At 58.0% G+C, this 17,466-nt stretch overlaps 2 protein-coding genes across 30 annotated transcripts in view; both read left to right on the forward strand.

The window, feature by feature from the left end:
* The window catches only part of MACF1 (microtubule actin crosslinking factor 1), a 108,849-nt gene extending 98,868 nt beyond the window's left edge, over window positions 1–9,981 (forward strand). For 12 of the 29 annotated variants that reach the window (XM_032448988.1, XM_032448991.1, XM_032448992.1 and 9 more), the window contains 13 exons: window positions 69–257; window positions 577–694; window positions 1,199–1,362; window positions 1,680–1,694; window positions 2,208–2,370; window positions 2,474–2,628; window positions 2,845–2,919; window positions 3,538–3,555; window positions 5,072–5,189; window positions 5,984–6,195; window positions 6,638–6,748; window positions 8,220–8,343; window positions 8,468–9,981. In XM_032448988.1, the coding sequence (XP_032304879.1) occupies window positions 69–257; window positions 577–694; window positions 1,199–1,362; window positions 1,680–1,694; window positions 2,208–2,370; window positions 2,474–2,628; window positions 2,845–2,919; window positions 3,538–3,555; window positions 5,072–5,189; window positions 5,984–6,195; window positions 6,638–6,748; window positions 8,220–8,343; window positions 8,468–8,709 (1,704 nt within the window). In that variant the 3' untranslated portion in view covers window positions 8,710–9,981. The remainder of the gene's footprint in view (window positions 1–68; window positions 258–576; window positions 695–1,198; window positions 1,363–1,679; window positions 1,695–2,207; window positions 2,371–2,473; window positions 2,629–2,844; window positions 2,920–3,537; window positions 3,556–5,071; window positions 5,190–5,983; window positions 6,196–6,637; window positions 6,749–8,219; window positions 8,344–8,467) is intronic. The other 17 variants (XM_015883404.2, XM_015883405.2, XM_015883406.2 and 14 more) reach the window with 8 other exon arrangements.
* A 675-nt stretch (window positions 9,982–10,656) lies between these two features.
* On the forward strand, window positions 10,657–17,360 carry LOC107323806 (bone morphogenetic protein 8B-like). Its single transcript, XM_015883203.2, has 7 exons — window positions 10,657–11,056; window positions 14,457–14,649; window positions 15,034–15,182; window positions 15,344–15,538; window positions 15,673–15,752; window positions 15,849–15,959; window positions 16,691–17,360. Exons 1-7 carry the CDS (start codon window positions 10,657–10,659, stop codon window positions 16,838–16,840), a joined length of 1,278 nt encoding a protein of 425 aa, XP_015738689.1. The 3' UTR covers window positions 16,841–17,360.
* The last annotated feature ends 106 nt before the right edge of the window (window positions 17,361–17,466 follow it).

Below are 17,466 nucleotides of genomic sequence, written 5' to 3' on the forward strand. Positions count from 1 at the left end.
CCCACAGTGTTGATTTTCCACTCCATTTGTTCCCATGTGCGGCTGATGCATCTCTGCATCTCCAACAGGTCCTGACGTGGGCCAGGCAGCACCAGCAGAGGTTGGAGGCTGCACTCTCAGAGCTGGTGGCGAATGCAGAGCTTCTGGAGGAGCTCCTGGCCTGGATCCAGTGGGCTGAGACCACCCTGATCCAGAGGGATCAGGAGCCAATGCCACAGAACATCGATCAGGTCAAAGCTCTCATCACTGAGCACCAGGTGAGCCCAGCGCTGGAGCAGATGTGCTTTCCTGCACCGTGGGCAGACACTTGTGAGGGCAAGAGGGGTTTCATTCCCATTGTGCCATGAGGGAGTCGTTTACTTCTCCTTACAGCTCAATTAAAGTAGCACCTCGCCCATCCCAGGCTGTCACTGGGGAGCCACGCACTGAGGGTGGGCTGAGCTTTTGCAGAGCTGTGCCATAGCTGGATTGCAAACCCCCCACAGCTCCGGGCACAGCCCGGGGAGAACCCAAAGCTCCATCGGCTGGAGGTGAAAATGTCTCAAAGGTTCTTTCGTCCCTTGTGTGTTCTGACAGTCCTTCATGGAGGAGATGACACGGAAACAGCCAGACGTGGATCGGGTCACCAAGACATACAAGAGGAAAGCGACTGAGCCGCCCCACGGAGCCCTCATTGACAAGTCCCGCAGCAACAGTACGTCCCCATTGGGTGAAACGTGTGGTGGGAGGAAGTGAAATACGTAGGAAACTCGTTAGCTCTGATGATCAATTAATGAGGCATCTTGCGCTGACTGCCACCAGGAAGGCAGCTGGAGCTTTCGCAGGGGGAAGTCCGGGTGGTTGCTTCCAAAATGCTGCTGCCGGGGTGTGCAGAGCCCACACAGTGCATTTATCTCAGCGGTGCTGGGAAGCTCGTGCTGCCACTTCTCCTTGGTTTCTTTCTGCACCGATTCTGTGGCGTGTTGCTGTTTTTTGCACAGCACTGCGAATCCCCCAGCAGGGATTGGGCTGCAGAGCTGTGAGGCCGTGGCTGCAGCACTCAGTTCTGCTCAGCAGCAGCTGGCAGGGCTGTGGGTGCCTTTCTGCTCATAATAGCAGCTCATTTCCTCGCTGCTCCATCCTCAGTGCTCAAACAGATTTGACCCATCAGCGCCGCCTCAGATGGTTCATTTACTCTCTTTGCTTTTTTCTCCCGCAGGAAAATCCTTGACCCAGGCCGGCCCCCCCACCATGCCCATCATCTCCCAGTCGGAAACCAAGAACCCCCGCATCAATCAGCTCTCAGCCCGCTGGCAGCAGGTCTGGCTGCTGGCCCTAGAGCGACAGCGGAAGCTCAATGATGCCCTGGACCGACTGGAGGAGGTAACGGGTGCTGCGTGGGGCAGTCGGTGCCACCTCCTGAGCTGCCCAGGTCCCGCAGGTTGTCCCTGCTGCTTTCCCCACAATGCCAAAAGGGGGGACAAAAAACAAGCTCTTCTAAAGCGTTATGGCTGAAAACTGCCTTCTTTAATTAACCGCGTGCTAATGAACCGCTTTGTGCCCCTGCGGTTGGTATCTGTAGAGGTAATGGCAGCCAGGCCTACTTTATTCCTAGTAATCAGCTTTACTAATTAGTGCTACTGTCTATACCTTTTCCAACCATCTAATGTAATTTCTGTTTTTATTTACGCTTAACAAAGCAGCTATGCCCAGAAGTGAGTGGTTTTTGTTTTTCGTTGCTTTTCCTGTAGCTCAGTTCAGTTTCTGCGTATCGATGTTTTATTTTCTCTTTGTCGCTTTTGACTCGAGGAATGTTTAAAACAAAAAATAGAAGGAAAAAAGTGCTCAAAACCATCGTGTTGCTGCGCTGTGAGCTGCTGCAGCCAGAGGGGTCCCTGGGGGGTTGGGGGTTAGGAGGGTGAGAGGTTTGTTGTGCTGCAGGGCTGCATCCCAGCTGGGAGAGAGCACAGCACTGTGCTGCCCTGGGGAAGGGGGAGGGCAGGGGGTGAGGGTGGAGGTGGCAGCGGGCAGCCCCTGTCCCAGCAGTGTGTCTGCGTCTGTGTGCACGTAGTCAGCGCTGCCCGTGGGGAGGCTGCGTCCCGTGTCCCTGCGCTGTGTGTCCTGCTGTGCTGGGAGGGCCCCCGCAGTCACCCCAGGGCTGGTGTGGGGGGTGGGTGGTTCCTGTTGATCCTTTGTGGTTCCTGCGCTGACTGTCCATCTCCTTCCAGCTGAAGGAGTTTGCAAACTTCGACTTCGATGTCTGGCGGAAGAAATACATGCGCTGGATGAACCACAAGAAGTCCCGTGTGATGGACTTCTTCCGGCGCATCGACAAGGACCAGGATGGAAAAATAACAAGGCAGGAGTTTATTGATGGCATCCTGGCCTCCAGTGAGTCTGTGCCCCAAACAAGCTGAGGGAGCAGAAACAGCCCCGTCCGTGGGGCAGGCTGTGCACATCCCTGAGCGTGGCTGATCATTGCTCCTCCTTCCAGAATTCCCCACCACGAAGCTGGAGATGACGGCTGTGGCCGATATCTTTGATCGTGACGGTGACGGTTACATCGACTACTACGAGTTTGTGGCTGCCCTCCATCCCAACAAGGACGCGTACCGCCCCACCACCGACGCCGACAAGATCGAGGATGAGGTGAAGCATTGGGATGGTTCGGGCTGGTGGGGGGAGGGAGACGAAGAGGAGGAAAGAAAATGGCCACGCTGATGTTGAGCCAAAGTAATGCATCCATGTCTCACTGGTGTGTTGGAGCTGTCAGCCATTTGGGTCTGTGTTTTATCCAAAACAAAAAAAGCCCAGTAGAGGGGAGGCACCAAATTCCCAGTTTCTTACCTTGTTTCTCCGGCGCAGGTCACCAGGCAAGTGGCCCAGTGCAAGTGTGCCAAGAGGTTCCAAGTGGAGCAGATTGGAGAGAACAAATACCGGGTAAGTAAGGCAGGGTGGACCGTGTTCCCTGCAGGGTGGGGACCCCCATGGGCAGCCCCGAGGACCCCGGGGTGAGGAGGGGCCTCGTGCCCTGGGACCGTGCACCCCATGGAGGCGGTGCTGGCCCGGCGCTGCCCAGGCCCAGGGTGTGCCCGTGCAGGAGAGCATAACAGTGGCAGTGTTCTGGGCTGGGCGGCTGCTCAAGTGCAGCATTCACTGCCGCCCGCAGCCGCCCTTGAAGTTTTCCTGGTGGATGAGTGTACCTTATGCCCGTGTTTTTCTTAGCTCGTTCCTGAAGAAGGAGAATAATTTCCTTACAGGATCTCTTTGTAACAGACTCCAGTGTTTATGTTTCAAACTATTCACCGAGGTGAAGCTCGGCACTGAGCTGGCACGGCCGGCTGCCCGGTTTCCTGCGCTGTGCTCGGGGCTCTCAGCTCGGCGCTGCCTCAGAGCCCCATAGCAGAACCCCATCCTGACTGCCCGCAGTTAACGGTTGTGGTGATGATTGCACTGTTAATCCCATAAAATGTTTTTCTTGTTTTTCTTTCCCCTCCTCCCGCTCTCGACTTCCCTCCCGCTCCCCAACCCTTCTCACTCCACTTCTCTCCTCCGTAGTTCTTCCTCGGCAACCAGGTACAGTTTGCCTTGCGATGCTCTCACCTCTTGTTAGTGGTTGTAGCTCGTGTGTCCGTGGTGCTTTGTCCTTTGGGAGGATGCAATCTGTATATGCTGCTTGGAGAGCTTGTCCCACCGCCGCGCAGAGCCTGGTACAGAGGAGCGCCGTCCAAAACAAACTGGGCAGAGAGAAGGGAAAAGGTCAATGGGAAAAATCAGGAATTGACTGAAAGGGAGAGATTTCTGTCTCCTGGCTCCTTCCTCGGTGCCCTGGGGATGTCAGTGGGCTGCAGGGAGAAACTCGTGAGGTGACACGTGAGGGCTGTACCAGGCTCTGCGCTCGGGTCACCATGGAATGGAAATGCTGCATCCACATGTTTAATCCAGTAGGTAATGATAACTAAACCTCATCCTGCTGTACCCGCTGAGTAACTCCTGGTGGGAGCAGGGCTTGTAGGAACCCGCTGTCAGTGTGTCCCAATGTGGGGAGTGAGACCAGAGCGCTTTGCATTAGACAGTGATTATAGAAAAATTCTCTGTGGCGACTGAAAAATCATCTGAATGTGACAGTGGAAAGGAGAACTCACCCATCCCTGCCTTTCTCAGCAGGTTTTGGGGTACCCCAATCTGGGGAGACCCCACTCCATCCCCTGTGGGAAGGCTGGGGCTGCTCCCTCCTGCCCCTCCACCTGCAGTGCTTCACTTCCATTTTCTCTCTTCATTTTTATTGCATTCCTGTCCATCCAAGGGAAAATCCTCCTCCTTTTTTTCCCTATTCTTTTTTTTCATTCATTCTGAAGGTGGTTTCCCCCCCCAAAGTGCTTCCCCCCCCCTTGGAGCAGTTCTCTGTGGAACAGGCAGAGCAGCGCAGGATGCAGCGTGGGCTCAGAGCCGGGGCTTCTGGCTGGGGGGCACCAATAGAGAAACGGAAGGCATTTCAAATCACTAATGACCATGGCAATCACTAATCAGCACTGCTGTGGGATTCCTGCCTGGATTCCCATCACTGCTCACTGAAATCCTGGCAGGGTGGTGGCAGTGGGGCTTTTTCTGCTGCTGGGGCCGAGGCTGAGGCTCGGGGTGTCCCTGCCTTCAGACTGCAGAGGTTTCTTGCACGGTGGAGGCACGTTGCTTTGCTGGTTCACTGACTTGCCCTGCCCTCTCTTTTCCAAGTGGGCTGCACCAGCAGCATCAGTGCACTGACAGCCTGTTCCCTTCAGAACCAAAAAGAAAACCTGCGGTTCTGGCTGCAAAAATCCATCTAAGGACCAAATTCCAAACGCACATTTGCTTCTTTAAATCTAAAGGGTTTTGATGGCTGCATCGTCTTAATGGCAGGCAGCCGAAGAACTGGAAATTGGTGCTGCTGTGCATTTGTTTGAGAAGAGCTTATCTCGGTGCTCAGTGATCAGTTTGTGTGCCTGGAAGCACGGATGGTTTCTGGCAGCCCGGCTCTGGTGCAGCCCGCAGTGGGAGGGAGCCTGCAGTGCTCTCTGTGAGTCCTGTGGCTGATCCCCATTTCTCTGCTCTGCAGTTCGGCGATTCCCAGCAGCTGCGGCTGGTCCGGATCCTGCGGAGCACCGTCATGGTCCGTGTCGGCGGAGGCTGGATGGCCCTGGATGAGTTCCTAGTGAAGAACGACCCCTGCAGAGGTAAAGCGACCCCAGGTTGAGCTGCTGGCTGCCCTCCCTCTGACAGCACTGTGGGGACTCGGTGGCCGGGTGGGACCAGGTGCTTTGGGAGCAGGTCTGGGTTATCCTCGGAATAGGAGGAAATGGGTCCAAAGCAAATGAACTTAAAATTGCTAGATTTGGCAGTCCTGGGGCAGAGCTCAGCATTTGGCCAAGCTCCTAATGGGGAAGTGCTGACACCAAAGTTATTTCCATCCATGGGATGTCTCAGCATCCTTCTGTTCTACAGCTGCTCCTTTGGCTTTCTGGTCCATGACTCAGTGCATGGCCTCATGCTGGAGCTGCCCAGCAATGGGAACCCCCCGACCTCCCTGTGGGGCTGCCCCTCGCTCAGATCCTGCAACTCTTGGTGACATTTGGATGGAAATGTTGATGTTGGCCTTTAGCTGCCCCCTCTCACCTGTCCCCCAGAGCCAAGAGCAGAACCACAGCCTTTTAAAGCTGTTCTTAAGCCACTTTGAACAACAGCCACTGTTGTAACGTGCCATGTTTAAAGGCCATTCTGACATGATTTCCCCAAGAAACCAGAGAATGGCAAAGCAGGCTGTATGGGTTGATGGGCCTCAGGCAGCTTTTAAGCAGATGAATTCTCAAAGAGATAACCCATGGCACGAGGCAGGTGGTCAGGAGAGCCGGAGCAGCATTGAGGCCATGCGCTCACCTGTTGGGCCCATGGCAAGGATGGCACCTCCTGACCCTCGGACACGGTGCTGCCTCCATGCAGCCCTCAGCTCTCATCTCTGTGTCCCTTCCAGCACGAGGTCGGACCAACCTCGAGCTCCGGGAGAAGTTCATCCTGCCGGAAGGCGCCTCACAGGGGATGACGCCGTTCCGCTCGCGGGGACGAAGGTCCAAACCATCCTCCCGGGCGGCCTCACCAACGCGCTCCAGCTCCAGCGCCAGCCAGAGCAACCACAGCTGCGCCTCCATGCCGTCGTCTCCTGCAACCCCAGCCAGCGGAGCCAAGGTAGGGCTGGGGGAGGACCTTCCTCTGCCCATCAATAGGCATTTGGTTCCCATGAGACAGATGCTGCAGCCGAGGAAGAGGAGGAAGGTTGTGGGGAGGGCTGCGTGGAGCAGCCCCCAGGTGGGACGGCTCCAGACAGGTGTCCATCCACAGTGCTGCTGCACCCCATGTCCCTCAGCCCCCACAGTGTGACTGTGCCACAGCCATGGGGAGAAGAGCCCACCCGCTCCTCCCACCCCACCCATCATTTGGCATGCTTTATTGCTTTATCCCATCACCCGTTTGTTGGATGTTTTCATGATTATTATTTATGTATTTCCTTTTGGTTCTTGTTTCATTTGAGTGCTTTTCTCCTCTCATTCCAGTTTACTTTTCTGTTCCATCTTTTTTGTTTTCCACTCACTCCCGCCTCTCCCCCCTCTCTGGGTTTTCCATTCCACAGACTCCTCATCACTTCTCTCGATGTTATGACAAACCCTGGTTGATAAACAGTAAAGCGGGCACCCCGCTGCGGGGATCTGATTACCCCGACCTCCAGCTCCCCAGCTCTGAGGTAGGGTCCTCTCCCGCAGCCCCAGGACCTGTTGCAGGCGGAGCTCCCGGAGCACCCCGTGCCCGTCTGCCTCACATCTGCCTCATGCTTCCCTCCGGTAGCAGCGCTTGCTGGCACTGCAGGCACGAGGACTGGTAGCATTTTTCATGGGTTTCTGACTCGAGCAAACCAAGCACCGGCCTCAGGATGACACTCAAAGGGCGCCGTTCCCTGATTGCAAACCAAACGATTGAGCTTTTCCTGCGTGCTCTTAAAAAAGAAAAGAATCTTTCAGAGCTTTTGAGCATCCCAAAGAGGCGGTGATTGGCGTTCAGGCAGCCGAGTTAAGACGTGAAAATCAGCTACAGCCCATGCATGGGAACCACTTTGCCTCTGACTTCACGATGCTCACATGTGGGGTGTCCACGATGTGTGCTGGGGAGGGCGGCCTCAGTCCATGGGATGCAGCTCCTCCCTGGGGCTTCGTTCTGTGTGTGAGGAGTGTGGGGGTAGAGGGCGATTTGCTGATGGGAACGACGATACTTGATGGTGCCTGGAAGTGCTCTCGAGCAGATCAGGTGGTCTTTGAGATCAGCAGAAGGTCGGGAGCACTTTGTGCGTTGCCGTGCGCTGCCTGCTTGCTGCTGAGCTTGTTTCTGATCAAGGAAATGAATCCAGATCTCTGACAGAGGGAACGCTTCCTTCACAACCACTTGATAACGGATCTGAAATGCTGCTGGGGCTGAACGAGAGCCCACTGCTTGGCTCCCCTCCTGCTGCCTACTGTAGCCTGGCTCCAGTTTCAGGAGATCCCAAAGTTCACACAGTGGGGCCGCACGCTGCTCTGATCCACACTGCGGGATGCAGGACAGCAGCACGAGATGCTGGGCTGTCCATGTGCTGAGCCCAGCACCGCCCAGGATGAGCTTTGCTTCATCCCAGAAACTGAAGCCGCTGCCCTGGGCTGGGGCCGGGCTGTGCCCCCTCCCCTCGCTTTCCTCCGCAGCAATGGGGAAAATGCTGTGGGTTGTGCTGCTTTCCATCTTCCTTTGCAGCATCTTAAAGGTCACGGGGAGCACCTGTGTGTGGCGCAGCCTCATGCCCAGAGCCACTGTCCATCACCCCCAGCGCCCATTTGTTCCTTCTGTCTGCCCCCACGTGTCCTGGGTGGGCTCTGAGCTCACAGGGCCGCAGTGAATCCCTGCAGTGTGGTGCTGGGACGGGGAGCCCAAAATGTTGCACTTATTGTTGCTGACCTCAGATGCTGCTGTTGGCTCCTGGGCAGCAGCTTTGCTTTTTTTCCAGCCCACAGTGCTGTCGGTCATTTCAGGACACACTTCTTTTTTTATTTTATGCCTTTTTTCAACCCCTGCCAAAACACCCCATCTATCTGGTGCTCCCCCTGACTATTAAGATGGATGCTGGCCGGTCACTGCGTCGCGCTGCGCCCCAAGCTGCATTGTGCTGAGCTCTGCTGTGTCCCTCCCTGCAGGTGACGCCGGCAGCGGGCAGCAAACTGAAGCGTCCCACCTTCCACTCCAGCCGCACGTCGCTGGTCGGGGACACCAGCAACAGCTCCTCGCCCGTCTCCTCGGGTGCCAAAAGCGGCCGAGCAGGTAAGTGGGGAGAGGAACAACCAGGGCTGGGGGGAGCAGGGCAGCGGGCAGAGCTGCGGGGTGGGCTCGGGGTGGCCACTCAAAGGCTCAGTGTGCCCAACTGAGGGCTCTGTGCTCCCTGCAGACCCCAAGAAAGCCGCCAGCCGCCCCACCAGCCGCGCCGGCAGCCGCACGGGCAGCCGAGCCAGCAGCCGCCGGGGCAGCGACGCCTCCGACTTCGACCTGCTGGAGACGCAGTCTGCCTGCTCCGACACCTCGGAGAGCAGCGTGGCCGGCTCCCGCCGCGGAGCAAAGCCTTCCAAGATCCCCACCATGTCCAAGAAGACGAGCACTGCCACCCCCAAAACTCCGGGCCCCAAGAGATAATGCTGCACCCGCGCCCTCCGGCCACGCACACCTCACCTGCGCCCGATTTTTAACCCCGCTGCGTGCATTGGATGTATATTTATTCTAAATGGGAGAAGCTATATTGTTAAAAGTGTACAAGAAAGTCGTGTTATGGAGCTGCCTTACTTGGGTGTTTGATTTTTTTTCTGTTGGTTTTTTTTTTTTTGTTTCTTTTTTTGGGTTTTTTTTTTTTCCTTTTTTGTAAGTTGGGGTTTTCCTGTGAATATTTATGTAGATATAAACAAAAACCACAAGAACAGAACTCGCCCCTCGGTGCCGCCTGGCCGGAGAGGGGCCCAAAATGGAGACGGGGGAGAGAAAAAGGCAACAAAAAAGGTCAAGATGTGAAAAGCGTAAAGAAAAAGGACGGCCTGAATGGGATCTGAGCGCGGCGCAGGGTGCAGACCTGCGATATCTTTTAGGATTGTTTCCTAAAGGCATCTTTATAAACTTCACTTGCTGTCTCAGCAAGGTAAATTATATTTAAAAGCAAAGAGCTGAATCCTGCAGTGTTCAAGGAACTCTTTTTGTAAATCAATACCTCAGGCGGGACACACGAAGTGTGGGGACTTCTGGGCTCCTGTTCCCATGCGGGATCTTTTGTAAGCAATGCGATTTTACCCGAAGATGCGGAGTTTGGGGCCGGGATTTGGCGCAGCGCTCAGCTCCGCTCCTGTCCTGAGCCACGTCTGAGCGCCGCTGCGCTGTGAGGATCGCGCTGCAGGGGGGGCGCGGGGGCGGCTCCAGGTTGGGACCCCTCAGTGCATCCCAGTGGTGCTGGGTTCTGCAGGTTGGAGGATTCTGCTGTGATGACCTCAGAGGCCGACCCAGCGCCTTTACCCGCACCTCCTTTCCTATTTATTACTTCTCTGGCCATCCCACTTCCAACCAGGCGACCTCTGCTCCTAGGAGAAATCTGGACTTACACGCACAGTTGCTTGTCCTTGAATTGAGTCTCACCAGCACAACCCGCTGCACGTCCTTCGTAACGACGCCGAACTGAGCGGCCGGGGGCTGCAGGGAGCGGGCTCTGCAGAGCCCCTGTATTTATTAATGGTGTTCCTCTCCGGCTCTGACCGTGTTGCTGTGTGATTCTCTCAATTGGTTTAAATTGAGGCAAAAAAAAAACAAAACCACAAAACACAACAAAAAACCAGAAGCTCTACCAATGAATTGTTTAAAAAAAAAAAAAAAAAGCAGACACATTTTTGTATTACAATTGCTTGCGGTAATAAACAATCTTGCCTCCTACCTGACTCCCAGGCGTTGATGTTCCACGTTGGAGGTGTTTGTTCTGTGCTCCTCAAGGCCCAGCACAGCGTCCTGCAGAGCCCCCCTATACAGGGCGTGCAGCAGGAGGAGGGTCTGTGCCCCCCAGTCGTGTGGATCCCACTGATGAGGGGAGTGAGAGCAGCTGAGTGGGGTGGGGGGGGTGAGTGCTCATGGGTGGCAGGTGAGATCAATCTGTGTGGGCAGGTGCACAGGATGGGTGCTATTGTAGGGCTGTGGTGTCTGTGGGGAGGGGTGAGTGAGTGAATGGGGTGACCACCAAGGCTGGATATCTGTAGGTTGGGGTGCCCGTAGGGTTGGATGTCTGTTGGTACTGTAAGTCGGGGTGTCTGTTGTGTTAGGTGCCCATAGGGGTAGATATCTGTGGGTTTGGGTGCCCGTAGGGGTGGCTGTTTGTTGCTTTGGCTGCTCATTCAGTCGGGTGCCCACAAAGGGGGTTCATCCCCGGGGCCGGGCGGCCGTGGGTTCGAGTGTCCGTGGGAGGACGGCTGCGCTCCGTGCCGGGCGTGGAGCACCGTGGCCGGGGCGGTGCCGCCGTCGGGCCCGTCCCTTTCCCTGTCCCGGGTCCGGCGCCGCGCGGGGGCCGTTCCGTGCCGCTCCGCACCGGGCGGGGGGGGGGGTCGGGGCGGCGGAGCGATGGGGTCGGGGCGCGGGGGGCGGCTGGGCGCCGTGGCGGTGCTGTGCGCGGCGGCGGTGCTGTGTCACTGGGGCAGCGGCAGCGTCCTCCGCCGCCGGCTCCACGCGGGGTTCGCGCAGCGGCGGCTGAGCGGCGGGGAGCGGCGGGACGTGCAGCGCGAGATCCTGGCCGTGCTGGGGCTGCCGGGACGGCCCCGACCGCGCGCCCCCGCCGCCTCTCGCGCCCCCGCCGCCGCCGCTCCGCTCTTCATGCTCGATCTGTACCACGCCGTGGCTGGAGAGGAGGACGAGGAGGAGGACGCGGTGTCCCGGCCGGTGCTCACCGGGCTCAGCACGCAGAGCCCCCCGCCCGGCAGCGTGGTCAGCAGAGCCGACACCGTGGTCAGCCTCGTGAACATGGGTGAGTGAGTGCGGCACCGGGGGGGGCGGGACGGAGCGGCCGTGGCGGGTAGAACCGACCCCGGACCGAAGTTTTGGCCTCGACGGCTGCGGGCGTCCGTCAAACCGGGCGCTTTCCCCCTCTAAAATGTCCCTTTTCGCCCCGGGTTGAGCTTCGGAGCGGCGGGAGGGGGCGGAGGGGGGTGCGGGGCTGAGCCCTGGGCGCTCCCCGAGGCTGCGCCCGAGTTAAAGTGGCGATGGCGAAGGGGAACGTGAGGGGCAAAGCGGTGCACGGATCGGGGCTTGGGGTCACCCTCTCCCTGCTGCCTCCAGCCCCGCTGTGCCGTGAGCTGCAGCGAGTTGGGCTCCCCGGCCCCCGGAGTTCGATCTCCATCCCGGCACGAGCCGCAAACCCCGCATTGCGGGATCGCATCGCTCGCCCCGTCGCGGTGCTGCGCACGGAGCCGTCGGGCGGGGCGGGCGGGCGCTGCTCTCCCCCTTCCAGCAGCGAAGTGCAGCAATTACCTGCGGTGGGACACGGCTGAATCACGGCTCGGAATAAAACCCTCCCGGTCGCTCATTATTGCTGGAATCCCGTCCGGCTGGTTGCTGAGCTCCAGCCTCATCCCGTTCCCAGGCGCTGTGCGCGGCGATGCAGCCGAACACCAGCCGGCCCCCACCGGGGTCCACTGGGCAGCCTGACCGTGTACTCAGCTTGTCCTGTCTCTGCTCTTTGCTTTAGGCTGTTTGCGTGCTTCCCCTCTGCGTGCTGTGGCCAAGCACGAGGCTTTTGGGTACTCCCGTGCAAAGGTGGGGATGATGTGTGGGGTGGGGTGTCCAGCGGTGTCTGGGCTTTGGCCATGCCATGGTGTGCAGTAGGAAGCAGCGCTTCAGGACCCACGTAGGGTCGTGCAGGCGATGCTGAGAGCAGTGGGGGATGAAAAAGGCTGGCACGGGACTGGCAGCTCCCAGCCTGGGGTCCCCCAGGACTGAGCTCTGGAGCAGGTAGGGCTACAGAGGGGTCTGCCAAGTCCTTTCCATCCTTCCCTGCATCCCCCCTGCAGTGCTGGGCTGCGCAGAGGTCAGGGAACCCCACAGGACAGCCCCAGTGCTGTGCTGTGCCTGCAGGATGGGGCAGCCAGGACAGGGCAGGTGGGTGCTGGGACATCGGCCCCCAGCTCCACTCAGTGCTCAGCACACAGACACCAAATCGAGCTGTAACCGTGGCCTGTTTGGGTGGGATGGGAAGTGGGGCTGCCCGGATACCCCACAGACGGCTGATGAGCACAACTTCAGCCTTCAATTTGAATGGCTTTGAATTCTGTGGCTTCTCCAGCCCCTTCATTTTAATTAAATAAATCTTTTAGTGGGAGAAGGCTAACTTCCATTTGCATGCATAATTGGCTACGCCATTACCCTGATGGGATGTGTAAGTGTGGGTGGCAGTGCTCTGTGGGGTGCTGCGCCCACTCCCATGATGGGGCTGTGATGGAGCCCCACATGCCGTGCAATCCCCTTTTGCAGGGCAGAGCCTGAGCCCGGGTACAGCCATGATGGGCGCGAGAAGCTCCAGGAGCCTTTGGCACAGGGGGGAGCTTTTAGCCTGGGTTGGGGGGTGCCCTTTGCCTTCCTCCTAGAAGAAGATGGCTCAGCGGCATTCACAGTGCTTGGGTGTGCTCCTCTATCTCCCCTGGCTTTGGAAAGCTCTTCTGTTTATTTTTTCCCTCCTCGCAAGTGAAGGAGCATCTTCCCTGCACCTCCTTCAGACCTATTTTAGCATCCAGTCACTTGATGTGGTGGAATATCCCGGCATTTCCTTTTAATTTAGTGCCTGAAATGGTCGCAGGGACCGCACGGTGCAGCCAGGACCCGTAATTACCACTGATGTGCGTTTATAGAAGCAGCACACGGGATGCTTACAGTGAAGTGCAGCTAAAAATAAAAAGGGGAGGGGGGCGTGAAGTGTAGGACTTGGGGGCACCAAAGCAGGCAGTCCCACTGGTGTTGTGTGGCCCAATGCTATTATATAAGGTATGTGTGTTGTCACCATTGTTTGGAATGGGAGCTGTGACACTGATGGCTGGGGAAGGCCACGGCAGCCTGCGGGGTGGGACAGTGCAGAAGGAGAAGGAGGGGGGCAAGGAGAGCACAGGACCTGGGTTGGGTGTTTTTAGTGTCTCGGCCGCAGCCCGGATCACCCGCCCACAGGAAATTGTGGGGTGGTGGTGCTGAGTCAGTGCTGCCCTGATCAATAGGGTCCAAGGGGGGGGGGGCAGTGCCCACTGTGACAGCCACAGAGAGGCACAGAGATGGGGCACAGGACCCCAGCACTGCAATGCAGTGCATGAAGGCTGTACAAAGGGATGCTGCTCTGTGCAGCCTGTCCCTGCACTCATCCTTGGCACAGGTGCTGTGGTGCTCACTGGCTGCAGGGAGGCTCAGTTGTGCTGTGCGGGTTTTTGCTGGAGTGCTGAGGGCTCAGGCTGAGCTGTTGGCACGATGAGCAGAATGGAAATGCAGAGAAGGGCTTTTGAGCCATTGCAGCTCCCAGGGGCTCAGCCCCAGGGCCCACTTGGGCGGCTCAGGGGGTCCCGGGGCTCACGGCCCCCCCGCCCTGCAGTGGGTGCTCACCGCATGCAGGAAGCGGCTCCGCATCCGCCCAGCTGCCAGCCCTGAGCTTTATATAAAACAGAGCTGTGGTGAACCCCAGGGCTGGAGGGAATGCAGTGCTGGGTTCGGGGGGGGGAAAGGGAAAAGAGAGGGGAAAGAAAGAGACCTGTGGGTACAAAGCGAGCATCCCAGTGTCTGGTTCATAGAGATGGGCTGAGCTGCCCCCATAGCAATGGGCAGGGAAACGTTGGGGTGTGTGAAATCAGGAATGTGCCCCCCTGGAAATGGTTTAAAATGGCATCTGAAGGTGTTGGGTTGTTTGTTTGTTCACGATTTCGTGTGTTTGGGTCTTTAAAGGAGGCACAAGCTGAGATTGGAGGCATTTTGTTTATGTCTAAAGCCGGAGGAGCATTAATCACCTTAATTATGTTCAGCCTCAGCAGGCTGGAATACTTTTAAAGAACAGTCTGAAGAAAATAATTACACGTCAGTGACCCGGTGGGGATGCCCTGCCACAAAGCAGCGCTCCGTGCTCTCCTTTATGGGTTTAAAAAGAGGCTTCCTTTCCCACAAGGCACTGATTTCTGCAGAAAGCAGATGCTTTCAGTGAAAGGAATGGGGTTATTGCACTGACTGGGCACCTGCCCTGCCCTTGCCTGGCTCCCTCTGACCCAGGTTCCATCAGCACAAGGCAGGTGGGTGTGCGGGCTCAGGGCGCGGGGACAGCGGGGTTTGTCCCCAGATGGGGGGATGTGGGGTCAGGACATGGGGTCAGCCCCTGGGCTGCGTTCCCTGACCCCTGTGCCCCGCAGTGGAGCAGGACCGGGACACCTCCTCCCCAAAGCCCTATTGGAAGGAGTTCCGCTTCGACCTGGCTCAGGTGCCCACGGGGGAGTCGGTGACGGCCGCCGAGTTCCGCATCTACAAAGCGCGGGGCGTCAGCCGGCACAGCAACAGCTCCCTGCGGGTCAGCATCTACGAGATCGCCGCCGAGCACGCCAACAGGTGACGGGTGGGATGGGGGGGAAGGAGGCTGGGATGGGGATGGGACAGGGATAGGCACAGGGATGAAAACTGGGATGGGGATGAAGAATGGGATGGGATGAGGCAGCAGGATGGACACAGGGAGCTGGGGCTGCTGTTAAGCACCAGCTCTGCCCTTCACCTTTCTCACCCCATGCCAAGTGCTGCAGTGCTGTTCCCACAGCGTCCCCGGGCAGTGACACACGCGGTGCCAGGAGGGAGTTGTGCTTTTCCCAGGGCAGCTGCCAGGTGCCACCGTCACAACATACACCTGACCCTGCAGCACCTGGATGGGCACAGGGAGTCACATCCTCAGATGGGACGTGGGAGCCCTGGGGTGCTGCTCACCGCTGTGTCCGTCTGCAGGGAGTCCGACCTGTTCCTGCTGGACGCGCAGCAGCTGCGTGCGGGCACCGAGGGCTGGCTGGTGTTCGACGTCACGGCCGCCAGCAGCCACTGGCTGGTGGAACGCAAGTACAACCTGGGCCTGCGGCTCTACGTGGAGACAGACAATGGTGAGAACCACTGCAGCATCGGGAGCAGAGTCCCATAAACACCCTCAGTGCACAGCTCCCATCTGCAGGGCAGGCAGTGCTGCAGGATGAGCAGCCGTGCAGGTGCTGAGGATGCTGCACAGCATCTGCCTGCAGGACCCACCTGCATCTTGTCCCCGCAGGGCTCAGCGTGGAGCCGGGCTCCGTGGGGCTGTTGGGCCGCCGTGGGCCCCGCTCCAAGCAGCCCTTCATGGTGACGTTCTTCAGGGCGAGCAGCAGCCCCGTGCGCGCAGCGCGGGCGGCCAGAGCACCACGCAGGAGGCAGCCCAAGAAGAGCAACGACCTCCCACACCCCAACAAGCTGCCGGGGATCTTTGGTAAGAGCCCTGCAGAGCACCAGGCTCTGCTGCCCATTCCCATATTGCTCCTCCAGGCTGGGAGCTCCGTGAGCCCTCTGTGCACCACACTACGACCCCAATCCCGGGCTGATGTTGCCTCCCTGTCTCCACAGACGATGTCCACGCTGCCGATGGGCGGCAGGTCTGCCGGAGACACGAGCTCTATGTCAGCTTCCAGGACCTGGGCTGGTTGGTACGGGCCCGATTCCCCCCACAGCACCACAGCTCCCCCTGGCCATGTAACCCCCCCCACTCCCCAGTGCAAGATCTTTGCAATATCTCCTTGCAGGACTGGGTGATCGCCCCCCAGGGCTACTCAGCCTACTACTGCGAGGGGGAGTGCGCCTTCCCGCTGGACTCCTGCATGAACGCCACCAACCACGCCATCCTGCAGTCCCTGGTCAGTGCCGATTAGCATCCACTGGGTGATGGTGGTGCCGGACCCTCCTTGTCCCCACTCACAGAGGCTGCCCCCGAGGCCCCATGGAGCCCAAGCTCTGGGCTCAGCATATTCCGAGCAGGGAGGTTTCACTGCCCCGTTTTCCCAAATCCACATCGCAACCCGCGCTTTAATTTCTGGAATTTCCTGACCTGTGAGTGCCTGATTTCCCAATGGTGGAGTCACGCTGACTCCGGTGCTCGCAGTTAATTACAGGGAGCGCCGAGTCCTCGGCTGAGCCTTTGAAGGTGTCTCCTGGCAGGGTTTAGTCTTTGCATTAATGAAGCTGCCCGATCCCCCCCCCCAGCTGTGGGCACCCACCCTCACCCCCAGCCCAGGGCTCTTCCCAGGACGGACATGAATCACCTGGAGCTGGGAGCTGCGCCAGCCCAGTGCTGCAAATAGCAGCGTTGGACAGCACAGCACCGGACTTCCGAGCTGGGAGAGCTGTGCTGGCAAATGGCTCCCACATGTGGGGCGAGGCTGGGGGAGCTGCCTGCAAACGCCAGAAAACTCCAATGAATGAAGGGCTGCCCCCATCCAATATAAACTGCAGCGAGCGCTGCCAAGGGTTTAGAATAAATATTTTTACAAAAGGCTGGAAATAATTCCCCATTCACAGGCTTCTCCCAGGTAAGAGCCGTGGTGCTTTGAGGCTTTGCCTGTGCCCACAGCCCCCCTCTGCCCCCCAGGTCCACCTGATGAAGCCCGAGGCCGTGCCCAAGGCATGCTGTGCCCCCACCAAGCTCAGTGCCACCTCTGTCCTGTACTACGACAGCAACAACAACGTGATCCTCAAGAAGCACCGCAACATGGTGGTGAAGTCCTGCGGCTGCCACTGAGCACCCGGTGGTGGGGGGGGAGATGGGGCACCTCGTGTGCGTGGGGGGGGTTCACCAGGGCTGCCCACCCAATCTGACACCACCCCATCCACCCAGCCCTTCCCAGACGTAGATGTAAATAATATAAAACTTCCCTTCTCTCACCACACATAATGAGAAACATCCATGCTATACATGCATAGATATAAATATATAGGAGAGGAAGAGGATTTGTGGTCGGTGACGTGGGGCCGTGGCGGATGTGCGGTGCCCGGGGTGAGGCCGGGTGGCTCCAGGGACAGCTGGGCTCCAAGCTGGGCATTCAGTTCCCTGCACAAAAACCCTCTGAGCCAATGAAGCAGCGGCTGACTAACACGCTCCTGTTTGCTTAGAGTTCACAGAACGCTGCCAAGGGGGAAAAAAATAATACATACTGAGCTACAACACTGTTAGAAAATAAATGCCTACTTTGGAAAGTAAACACGGCGTTTCTCCTGCTGTTTCTTCATAAATGTCACAGCACAACAACGTTCTGTTCCACGTTTCGCAATGAGAAAATACTCACAATTGCCTAAAACTGCACCTATTTGCCCAAAGCTGAGCCCTGCGGGTGCTGCGGCAGCTGGGGAACCTGATTACCCACAGGG

Source organism: Coturnix japonica, chromosome 23 (assembly GCF_001577835.2).
Source record: "Coturnix japonica isolate 7356 chromosome 23, Coturnix japonica 2.1, whole genome shotgun sequence".
NCBI lineage: Eukaryota > Metazoa > Chordata > Aves > Galliformes > Phasianidae > Coturnix > Coturnix japonica.